The sequence below is a fragment of the Myotis yumanensis genome, unplaced genomic scaffold (assembly GCF_028538775.1).
Source record: "Myotis yumanensis isolate MYYU_CA2020_CCGP unplaced genomic scaffold, mMyoYum1.0.hap1 SCAF_1, whole genome shotgun sequence".
NCBI lineage: Eukaryota > Metazoa > Chordata > Mammalia > Chiroptera > Vespertilionidae > Myotis > Myotis yumanensis.
This window is the reverse complement of record NW_027223752.1, coordinates 98,685,321-98,698,104: the sequence shown is the minus strand read 5'-3', so window position 1 is coordinate 98,698,104 and position 12,784 is coordinate 98,685,321. Positions and strand designations below refer to the sequence as shown.

Below are 12,784 nucleotides of genomic sequence, written 5' to 3'. Positions count from 1 at the left end.
CAAGTTGTTTTTCAGAAATGAACATCCAAGATTATTCCTTCACCAAAAGTAGATGAGTGATCTTGTTTCCCCACATGCTTGCATCATTCTTTGAAATGTTTCCCAACCTGATAAATACATTATCTTATATAATAAAAGCCTAATATGCAAATTGTCCCCTTGACTGGGAGTTCAACCAGGAGTTTGACCACTAGCTATGACATGCACTGACCACCAGGGGGCAGCACGGAACATGGCAGGATGCGGTGACGCGCTGTGACCTCTCGCAGGCTACCTGTGGGCGGGGCTGACGGGGACAGAGGTACAGTGAGAATATGGGGTATCTGCTGAGCTCGCTCTCACTCCCCCTGCTACCCTCCCCCGGGATGCCAGGGCTCGTGTGCCAGGGAAGCCCCCATGCTCAGGTGCCGGGTGCCCGCAAGAAGACCGGCCCGTACCCCGCACGGCCTCTTCTGGGTAAGCCAGGCCACAGCTGCCAGGACCGCATGGGCCGGTCGGGCTCCCCATGGGTTCGCGCAGGAGCCGGTCTTCAAGGCCAGCTGGGAGAGAGCACGCTGCCGGCCCAGCTTCCGTGCAGTGCCTCTGGGTGGCCCAGAGGCCCATGCTGTGCCCGGGCCCATAGTGTCTGGCCGCGCTCACCGCATCTCCGCATGGGGACTCAGGCACAGTGACTCAGGCAGAGGGGGGCACGCAGGGGCCTGGCGGCCCAGGGCCCAGAGATCAGCTGGGACCTGCCCTTCCATGCCAGATGCTCACACTTTGATCACCGGCCAGGCCTAGAGACCGCACCCGTGCACAGATTTCGTGCACCAGGTGTCTAGTTTTTAATATAACAATGTTGAATGGACTTAGGGCTTTAATTTTATTTCTATAGGAACAGAATCTCAACCTGAGCTCTTTATAAAGTGTTTTCTTTGTTTGGGCACCTCATGATACTGTAGTCATGTACTTCTGCCACATTCTACACACAGACATTTGTTTTGTTTTGATGAATATTCTTGTTCATTTACTCAACAAGTCTCTTTTTGAGCTGGGGATATAGGAATGGACAAAACAAAGACCCAGTTCTTAGTGGCTCAAATCTGAATTGAAGACTTTTTTTTTTTAAATACATTTTATTGATTTTTTACAGAGAGGAAGGGAGAGGGAGAGGGATACAGAGCCAGAAACATCGATTCAGCTGCCTCCTGCACGCCCCCCACTGGGGATATGCCTGCAACCCAGGTACATGCCCTTGACCGGAACCAAACCTGGGACCCCTCAGTCCGCAGGCCGACGCTCTATCCGCTGAGCCAAACTGGTCAGGGCTGAATTGAAGACTCTTAACTCGAATTTAGGTCTGACTTAAAGAAGTCCATGATCCATCAATGATAACATAAAATTTTGGATTACTCGCAAAATGGCAGGAACTCCCTTCAAAGATCTCTTTATTTACATGCTTTCTTTTTGAACTACAATTGTGATGGAATACTTAAAATTTTATTAATTTTACTTTTAAAAGCAATAGATGAAAATTTATATCCTAGAACCCCTAAATTTGAAAATAAAAACCCCCTAATTTTAAATATAGCAAGTTAAAAACTGGCATTAGAATAATGCTCAATTCACTATTAAGTAGTTCATTTTTACTTTATAATTTTATAACTTAAGAAATTGCTATCATGATATAATATTTATCTATTTCTAGATAACAAATTGCTCTCCAAACTTAGCAGCTAAAACAATAAGCACTTTTTATCTCACACACTTTCTGTGGGCCAGGAATCCAGGAGCAGCTTAGCAGGGTGATTCTGGCTTAGGGTTTCTTAGGAGGCTGCACTCAAGAAGGAAGATCCATTTCCAACATGTTTCACTCACCTGGCTGTGTGTGGAAAGCCTCAGTTCCTCACCTGTGGGCCTCTCTATATGGCTACTAGAGCACTCCATGATGGCAGCTAGCTTCCCCCAGAGCAAGTGATCCAGGAGAGAACAAGGCAGAAGCAGAAGCCACACACCATCACTTCTGCAGTATCCTAGTGGTTACACAGGTTAGCCCTATTCATTGTGGGAGGGGAATACATGAGGTCATGAATACCAACAGGTGGGGATCACTGGCGCCATCTTGGAGGCTGCCTCCCTCTATGGGAAGTGATGTGGTATATGGAAGAGTCCATGGTTTATGGGCTTCAATCTGAGTTCAAATGCTGGCTTGACCTCTTAAATAATCTCCCAAAGATGAAGAGCTATTGAACTTGTAATATGAAATGAGCATAGCAATTTTACATTCCCAGGATTTTTGATAAACTGAAATAAGATAGTCAGCATAGGACTTCACATGTGTTTAGAATTCAATAAATAGCATCTATTTATTATTTTAAATTTAACTTAAGGCCAGCCTTCATAAATATACTTGACAAAGTAAATAAACCATTTACTAGTACTATATTAAGCTAATCCTGAATATTAGTTTTTAAAAAGAGACCAAAGAATTTTACTGAATTGATGCTATATACAGTACTTAAACCATCTCTATCAATGTAATTGCTGAGTTCTAATTGTTTAAAGTGCACACACATACACAACTTGTGTCTTTTACTTGAAGGTAGTTGCAAAGTCCTGGTCACTATATTTGTTTCTAGCAGGAACATGTACCTGTCATAGACATACCACAGCTGCAGCAATGCCTGTTCACCTCAACAGGTGAGCTACAGAGAATCCACCTCATCTAGATAGTAACTGCTGTCTCTTTCTTCCTCTAACAGATGGAGGTTTACTGCTCGGACTTTCATGCTGAAAGAGCAGCAAGAGAGAAGATTCATGAAGAAAAGGAGCAACTGGCATTGCAGCTGGCAATTCTGCTGAAAGACAATAATGTTTTTGAAGATGGAGGCAGGTAAGGTGAAGGGAAGACAGAGCATATTTCAACATGGGGCCTGTCAAAGATGGTTCCTAATTTGAGCTATAAGAATCTCTGGCTGCACTTCACTTGGGTGCCTATGCTTAGTTTGACTTACAAGACTCGGTAGTGTTTTGTGGAAACCTGATCAAGGTCTTTGCTTTTAGATTAGCTGTAAAAACATGACACTGAGTTTCAAAGTCATATCTTGCCATTGTTATAGATGAAATAGTCCTAACACTTTAAATAAATCTGTAATATATCTTAAAAGAAATACTGCTAAGTTACTTCTGTCCTCTACATTTTCATTTTGAGAAAAAATTGAAATATGTAGAAAAATAAAAATACAGAGATCAAAATACACTCCAATATGAATCCCATCCAGAATTGAGAGTTACTCATATTTCTTTTATTTGCTTCAAGTATATTTTTATTAAAAGAAAAAAGTATATTTTTATTGCAGATGAGATTGAAGTCTTGTTGTTCCCCAGCCTGCATTATATTTCTCTCTCCCTTTCCCCATACTGCCTGGAATTTTGTGGGTAGCATCCCCATGTTTTATATTTTTACATACATACACATCTATATAATATCTTAAAATAAATTAATACTAATTTCTCTATGCTTAAGGTACAAAATGATCACTACAAATATTGTTTTGCAACTTGCTTTACATAACATTGTGATTTTTTGAATTGTGTAGATATGTTTAGATTTAATTAATTCTGTTTAATTGCACTGTAGTGTTTCCAATAATATTTCCAACTCAAGTTAGTCTTAAGTTCTGGTTTCTATGCAGCTTGGCATTGTATACAGTTCAGCTCTTTTTTTTCCTCATATTTCTACTGAATGTGTGCTTAATGTTGTCATGTTTCAGGATTTTAGAACATCACATAGAGTAATGCTTTTAATCCCAGCAGGGAGTCCTTGATGGAAATGCAGAGCCGTCATGGAGCCAGAACCAATGACCCTGACCAACAGGACTACCTTGTTCAAAGAGGTGAGTCATGTGTGATTTTAAGCTTTCAAGAATCCAGGGAATAACTATCCTTGAAGAAGATGCTAGAAAAAAAATTCACCTACATCCTATATAATGGATTTCAAATCAAGCTATCAAAAAATGTAGTACCCATCAGCCTATTTCCATAGTACTCCGCTCTCCATCCATTACCTATTGAATCCAGACCAGACTCTTCATGCTGACAGTTAAGGGCTGGCATAGCCAAACTTTTAAGCCTTCTCTCACTGCATTCCCCTACAGCAATTAGCCAACTAAATCATTCCTTGTTCCTTGAACTTGTCATAAACTTGTATACCTACATATTCTTGTTTATGGAGTATCCTTCATGTAGATGCCCTTCCCTCATATCCTTGTATTCCTCCAGTCTCTCTCATCCCATCTTTAAAAACCATTTCAAATACCAGCTTTATGATACCAACAGAATGTGACGTCTCCCTCCTGAATTTCCAAAGTACTTTATTCCTGTTTTAGTACTTACCTGCTATCTATAATAATATCTATAATAATAAAAGCATAATATGCTAATTAGACTAGAGACCCAAACGTCCTTCCTGACAAAGCCGCAGCGGCTGCGAAAGCCGAGGGCAGGCAGCCGCAGCGTGTGCTGAGGGCGGTGCCTTCCCCTGATCGGCTGGTCACCTTCCGAAGAGGGAGGCCAGACTACGGCTTAGGCCCGTGGGGAGTGGGCCTAAGCCGTCAATAGGACATCCCCTGAGGACTCTTGGACTGTGAGGAGGGGGCAGGATGGGCCGAGGGACCCCTTGCCAGTGCACGAATTTTTGTGTACCGGGCCTCTAGTTTATTATAATTATTTATATGTTCTAAATAAACAGGTAAGTCTCTTTTAAATAAGCTCTCTCAGAGCATATATCTTCACCCACCATCTGTTACCATTTATTGAGAGTTTATTATGAGTGGTCCCTGTGCTGATCATTTCATTCATATACATTATTTCATGTAATCCTCACAAAATTCTATCAGATATATATATCATCACTACCTTACAGAAGGCAAGGTTAAATTACTCAGGATCACAAGGTGAATTAGGGGCAGAAGTGGACCATCAAACCCAAGGCTATATGAGCCTCATGGAACCCAAGGTTATCTGTCCCTTAACCTAACTATATGGTATGCATGAAATACTGTCATTAATTATGTACTACAAACAGATTTTAATTTCCTGAATGAAATTGATCATGACACTTAATTAAAAGTAAGATGCTATGTTTATATGGTTTTAATACACTAGTAATAATCTGTAATTTGTAATAAATCACAGTCTTAGTACTAAAAAGGGAAGTGTGTCCTTGATTCTAGATATGAAAAAAACAACAACACTCAAAGGATCAAAGACTGACATGACAAGAGGAAAAGTTAATACAATGCCAGTAAGAAGACTCTGGGTTTAGGATGTCATCCTAAATTTCACATAAAACTGTGAAATTTCTTTAAATTCTTTTTTAACGCTGGACAAGTCTGCCCCTTCCACATAGCAACTGACTATTGAAATGGAACTAGATCACAATGTTATCAGCAGCAAGGAAGTAATATTAGTATGTATAGTTAAATGTTAAATCTTGGGGAAATGCCTCTGAGTACCCCTTTTACCTTCCACCTCCTCCTATTCCCCTTACCACCACCACCAAAATTCTTTTACAAGAAAAAAAAATAGGCTAAAGTAAATATTAGCAGTAGTAATTCAGGGTACAAGTAAACATAGTATTCACGGGGCAGAGGTAGCAGCATGTGAACTGGCATAAATAAGAGCCTCGGGCATTTTTAGCATCAGTGGGTAAAGTTATGTTCTCTGAAAGCTGCATCTACTCACTTGAGCACCGCTATGCATTTTCTCTAACCTAATTTTAAATATCCTGGGAACATCAATATACCTCATACCTAGAAGTACCTACACACTTGTCTTTAGTCAAAAGGGTGATCTCTTGCACCTGGATTTTTAAGGAACGATTTCCATTCATTATTAACTATATAAGACAAATGCGTATTTACATGAAAAAGAATTGAAACAAGAATTGGTCAAACACTCTTTGGTTTACATTTATAATCTAAAAATCATCACAAAGTGTAAATTTATTCCTAATAAGTTTTGTTTTATAAAAAACAATATTCCAGAGATAAGATGTCTTAAGATTTTTTTTTTCATTTTCTAACAAAGCTGCCTTAAATAGGAGCCCCTCTCAGTAATAGCAGCAGCAGCAGCAGCAGCAGCCATCTAAGTGTTTAATCTGGTCTAGGTCACTGGCTGAGAACAAGGAAACAAATGGGCATAAATCATGGTCAGATCCGTGAGGGCTTATGGTCCAGTGCAGCGGTTCTCAACCTGTGGGTTGAGACACCTTTTGTTGGGGGGGAGCGGGGGGGGGGGGGGGGGGGAGTCAAACGACCCTTTCACAGGGGTCGCCTAAGACCATCAGAAAACACATATATAATTACATATTGTTTTTGTGAATAATCACTATGCTTTAATTATGTTCAATTTGTAACAATGAAAATACATCCTGCATATCAGATATTTACATTACGATTCATAACAGTAGCAACATTACAGTTATGAAGTAACAATGAAAATAATTTTATGGTTGGGGGTCACCACAAAATGAGGAACTGTATTAAAGGGTCTCGGCATTAGGAAGGTTGAGAACCACTGGTCTAGTGGGAGAGATAGGATGTGCACATACAAATATGAATTCATAATACAAGATAAGACTTCAGTAATAGAAATAATACTGCTAAAGATAAGAAGAAAGGATGATCATTAAGGGCCAGACAAGTTGAGATAGGCTTTGAAAAGATGTGACTGTAAGCTTGACCTTTAAGCTAGGATTTAGATAAGTTCAGTATGAGAACGAAAGGGCAAAGGCTGAAATGAGTGTAATGTGTTAATAATGAAAACTGACTAAGCTTATTTTATAGTGAAGAGCCAGGAGGTAGAGGGAACCCATAATCCCAAGTCTGAGTCTTTAAACCTAGGCTAGGACAAAAAAAAAAAAAAAAAGGCACACTTTAATGCAATGGAACTTTAAATGAAAGTCAACAATCCCTGAGAGTTGGCTGGTTGTTCTCTAGAGCAGGGTTTGACAAACTGCAGTTCACAGGCCAAATCTGCCCTGTTTGAATAAATAAAGTTTTATTGGGACATAGTCATGCACTTTTGTTGACTTATTGTCTTTGGCTACTTTCATGCTATAGCAGCAGAGTTGAGTAGCTATGACAGAAATTATATGACATGCAAAGTCTAAAATATAGGGTGGGGCAAAAGTAGGTTTATAGTTGTGAGTATGTGAAACAGAATTTATTCTTGTATTATTTTTTAATTATTGTATTATTTTCCATTCAAACAAGTATAAACCTACTTTTGCCCCCCCCCTGTACAGTGGGGCCTTGACCAGCTGTCTCTCCACCGATTTTTTTGCATTGAGTTGATAGAGTAATTTGAGTTAACGAGCTCCTTAACGAGCTTGGTTTCGGAACGAATTAAACTCCTAAGTCAAGGCCCCACTGTATTTATTCTCTGGCCCTTTACAGAAAAAGTTTACTGATCCCTAATGTAGAACAATGAGACCATTAGAAAGCTCCCTGCTACAGGGACAACAATGTGGGGGTGCCAGAGCAGGGTGTGGGAGTGGCAGTGAAGGAGAGTATGGGGGGTGAGGGGGCTGGTGGACACACCATGTAGTGTGCAGATGTGTGTTGTGGAATTGTGCACCTGAAACCTATATGATTTGTTGACCAGTGTCATCCCAATAAATTCAATAAAATGGGGGGAGGGGGCAGGAGAAGAAATCTCCCTGCTTTAGAAATCATGCCTGTGATCAATATTTCTATTCAAGGGTACTTCTAAAGTTTGCTAAACACAAACTTTCTATAATAGTCTCAAATGTTTTTCAATTCAAATATGCTCAGAAGCAAATAGCCATGTTAAACGTTACCTCCAGTCATCTTCCAAAAAAACAAACATTTGGGGATTTGAATGAAATTCTGGAGATCTGTGTGGAGACGCTTCAAAACCAAAATGGTCTGCATTTGTCCAGAAAGGTCAGATGAAGGAGATGCCCCGGGAGCCAGAAATCATTTCCAGCACTGACCACAGTTTACTCATGTGGGACCTACCTAGAGTCAATGCTCATTTCAAGCATTCTTTGATTTAGACTCAGTCCCATTCCAAAATTGGGGGAAATAATTCTTCAATTCTTTCTCCTCACTTACTTTACCTGGATAACCCTTATTCATTCTTAGGCCTCCTCTCAAGTAGAGTCAGCCTCAATCAGGGGGCCTTGTCTGCACATAGCAGTCTGAGCCAGGTGCCTTTCTGTCTTCCCACTAAACCACCTTGTGCATGACACAGCCATGGCACTTCCCTCCCATGCCACGCTTTCACTTTTCTTGTCTCACACCCCCATCATATTTGTGTCCCTCCCCTCCATCTCACAGGGTACTCAAAAGTATTTGCTGAATTAACACAATTATTGTCTTTGCTTCTAGGAAGATACATACTGTTCTAGGATACCACCTCTCCCTGCTTTCTCATCATTTTCTCTACATCTCTCCTCTTTAGCTTATATCCTCATCTATGTCTTTCTTCTCTCAAATATTCTAGGTTTTACTAGAGCATCTATTTCCTGGTATCTAGAAATAAAACCATGTATTTTTATGTACCTAGAATCCAGAATAAAGCCTAAATCTTAAAATAATAGGGAAGCAGGTACTACTTTTGGAGATTTTCTGTGTGTGTATAGATTACTTCAGTAAAAAACAAAAATGACCTAGATTCACTTCCTACTAGGTATAGATTACAATGTTTAACTGATATTAAAATTAACCATCTGTTATTAAAGTCCATCAAGTAAGACTGCTTGTAACATGGAAGGAATGGAATAATATTTCACTTAATGCTTATTCTCAGGAGCTGATGGTAGTAACTGGCAGCAACAGCAGCAGCAAAATAGACCAGTTCATTCTTGCCCCAAATGTGGAGAAGTCCTGCCTGACATAGATACATTACAAATTCATGTCATGGACTGCATCATCTAAGTGTTGACATTTCGCCTCCCCCAAACTGCTGGTAAATGTCAGATTTCTTTTCTCCAAGAGTTCTACTTTTGTGTTATTTGTTTTCACTCAAATATTTTGGCTCATTATGTTTGTTTTAGGAGAAAGAAAACCAGTATGTTCCATATAGGACATATTTTTGTGTGGATTTCCATAAAATCGCAAAATAGAATTCTTAACATACCATTCTTCTGATAATAGAATCATTTCTTTAAATGTTCAGTTTAGGTGAGCATTGAACTATTTGTTCATGCAGTTAATGAGGGTATGACATCATGGGACATAATAAATGTAATTATGTGGAAGAAGTATTACTGGTAAACTTTACCTTTTAAATAGGCAGGAAAAATGAAGTGGTCACAGATTTCTTCAAGAAAAAGATCTCTGAAGTATTTGTGAAATAAATTATATTATTATTTTTCTTCCTCCACTTAAGACAAACCTATTTGGGTTATGTATATATGTGTATGTTGTAGTTCTACTGCAGCCACAGTTGTACCAAAGTTATAATGTGGCTTTTTTCATATGAGCATTCTGAGCTTTTACTTGGCCATCAGGACAAAGGGAAAAATTTTGGCCTAGATGAAGTGGATACATTAGGGTCACTGGATTTGATATAACCACAGTGCAAATAAGTCATCTTTATTCTTTCATTGTGCTGCAGGTATGTGGGCTTGTACAGTAGAAAGTTTATTCATTTCTAAAAAGAACCACTATTTATTTATTCATTCTCTTCCTAGATTAGGCTATCTAATCACAACCATAAAAAAGTTATTGCAAAATAAAATTTTGCTTATGACTCATTCACATTGTTCATATGTGATTAGCTAATTTCATAGGATGCATTTTCTGGATTCAGCTTCATATAAGCTTATTGCTTGATTCAGATCTGTTCTGTTAATTCTATAAATATGAGCAAATCCCTTTACTAGAGACCAGTATGTGTTGTTTGAATTAGAAAGTGTTCTAGCTAAGGAGGTGAAAACATAGGGATGTGCCATATTTTGTGAACCTACAGTTATTAGCTAATACTGGGCCTGCCATAAAAGTAAACAATAACCTATGTATCTAGAGCCTATAACATTTAACAGAAAATGAAAATATCTCCTGTTTGGCTTTGTCATAAGAATCTCTCCTAGACAAACTTGATTTAATACACTCATATACACACACATATGGAATCAAACAGGAAATCAAAGAGAAATGAAATCAAAATAGTTCATTATGCCTTCATGCCAAGAGAACACACTGTACAAATTCAATAGCAATTTAGATTAAAAGATTTTCCCACTTCAGCCCAGGGAGAATGTTTGCTTAAAAACATTTCTAAAATTAATTATGAAAATTTTACTTTTAATTTCTTGCTTAAGGCTTCTAGTTTAATTTGTCTCTACTACTTTATACCAGAGAAAATAGATTTCTATATTATCTTAAATAGAAAAGCAAACCAAATGGTTTTACATTTAAGTTTTGGGGGATATTCTTTTACTTTGTTCAAGTAAAAATATTAAGTTGGTCACAACTCTGAGATACCTAGAAATCCTCCAAACACCTGGAGATTAAATAACACACTTGTATGTAGTACATGGGTTGAGAAAGTCTCAAGAGAAATTTTAACAAATAAAATGAAAATACAACATCAATATTTCGGGAATGAAGCAAAAGCAATGCTTAGCAGGAAACCTATAGCATTGAATGCCTATATAGAAAAGAAGAAAGATCTAAAATCAATAATCTAAGCTTCCACTTTAAGTAACTAAAAAAAGAATGGTAAATTAACCCCCCCCAAACAGCAGAAGAAAATAAATAATAAAAATTAGGGCGGAAATCAGTTAAATTGAAACCAGGAAATCAATAGAGAAAAATCAGTAAAACCAAAAACTGATTCTTTGAAATTATCTATAAAATTGGCAAAGCTCCAGCCAGGTTAACTAAAATTTTAAGACACAAATTACTAATATCACCAGCAGTGAATAATTGGAACTTGAAATTAAAAAGCACAGTAACATTTATATGAGCACCAAAACGTGAAATAGGTATAAATAGAATAAAATATGTACAAGATCTGATGAAAGAACTCAAAGAACTAAGTGGAAAGATATTCCACATTCACGTAAAGGGAGACTCAGTATTGAGATGTCAATTCTTCCCACCCTGATCTATAGATTCCACATGATCACAATCAAAATCTCAATATGTTATTTTGTAGATATCAACAAACTGATTATAAAATTTATACAGAGGCAAAAGACCTTCAGAATGGCCAACACAGTATTGCAGGAGAATAAAATTGGAGGCTACTACCAGAGTTCAAGAAATACTATAAAGCTATAATAATCAAGATAGCATGGTGCTGGTGAAAGAATAGACAAATATATCAAAGGAACAGAATAGCAAGCCCAGAAATAGACCCAGAGAGTTCACTGGTCTTTGACAGAGGAGAAAAAGCAATTTTATGGAGAAAGGATAGTATTTTTAACAAATGGTGCTGGCACAACTGGACATCCATGTGCAAAAGAAAAAAAAAAAACTGAATCTATACACAGACCTTACACCTTCTACAAAAACTAACTCAAGCCACAGACTGGGAATAGATCTTTATAAAACAGATATCTGATGAAGGACTAGTATCCAAAATATAAAGAACTCTCAAGACTCAACAGTAATAAAACAACCCAATTTTTTAAATGGGAAAAATAGGTACCTCACCAAAGAAAATATACAGAAGGCTAATAAGCATATGAAAAGATGCTCAATAGTATATGTCATTAGGGAATTGCAAATTAAAACGAGATGCTACCACACACTTATTAAATGGTTAAAATCCAAAACAACAACAACACCACATGCTGGCAAGGATATGGAACAACAGGAACTCACACTTATTGTTGGTGGAAATGCAAAATAGTACTTTGGAAGACAGTTTGGCAATTTCTTGGGAAACCAGGCATGCAATCCTTGGCATTTACCCAATTGAATTGAAAACTTATTTCCACACAGACCCTGCACATGAATGTTTATGATAACTTTACTCATAATTGCCAAAACTTGAAAGCAACCAAGATGCCTTTCAACAGGTAAAAGATAAACAAACTGTGATACATCCAGACAATGGAATATTATTCAGTGCTAAAAAGAAATGAGCTATGAAACCATGGAAAGACAAAGTTTAAGGAGGAACCTTAAATGCATATTGCTAAGTGAAAGAAGCCAATCTGAAAAGGTTACATACTGTATGATTCCAACTATATAACATTCTGGAAAAGGCAAAACTATAGAGACAGTAAAAGGATTAGTGGTTTTCAAGAGTTGGGGGTTGGGAAGGAGGGGTGAATAGATAAGAGGACAAAGGAGTTTTAGGGCAGTTAAACAATTCTGCATGAATGTATAACATAAAGAGAGCACCCTAATGTAAACTATGAACTTAGATTAATAATAATGTATCAATATTATAATAATGTACAATTGTAATAAATGTCCCATACTAATGCAAGATGTTAATAACGGGAAATTATGTGTTGAAGGGGCTATATGAGAACTCTGTTCTTTCCACTCAATTTTTCTGTAATCCTTTCATTGTTCTAAAAAAATAAAGTATTATTTTCTAAAAAATAACTTTGAACTATGATTATTTAATACAAACACAGATAAAATGTATTGTGTGCATCATAAAATCAAGATTCTTGTGAAGACTGGCTAACACTTCCATCTGACCTATAATAAAAGGGCTAACTTGGAATTGCCTTTAATGAAATGTCAAATTCATTTTGCCATCATCAGAAATCAAGTATATGAACTGATATTCAAATATTTTTTTTAAA

General features: G+C 37.6%; 1 protein-coding gene across 3 annotated transcripts in view; it reads left to right on the top strand.

The window, feature by feature from the left end:
- The window catches only part of OPTN (optineurin), a 54,501-nt gene extending 41,923 nt beyond the window's left edge, over window positions 1-12,578 (top strand). The window contains exons 12-14 of one of the 3 annotated variants that reach the window (XM_070428376.1): window positions 2,742-2,872; window positions 3,796-3,875; window positions 8,818-12,578. In XM_070428376.1, coding sequence (XP_070284477.1) covers window positions 2,742-2,872; window positions 3,796-3,875; window positions 8,818-8,945 — 339 coding nt within the window. In that variant the 3' untranslated portion in view covers window positions 8,946-12,578. Of the gene's footprint in view, window positions 1-2,741; window positions 2,873-3,792; window positions 3,876-5,213; window positions 5,410-8,817 lie in introns of those variants that run through there. The other 2 variants (XM_070428372.1, XM_070428380.1) reach the window with 2 other exon arrangements.
- Window positions 12,579-12,784: the final 206 nt, after the last annotated feature.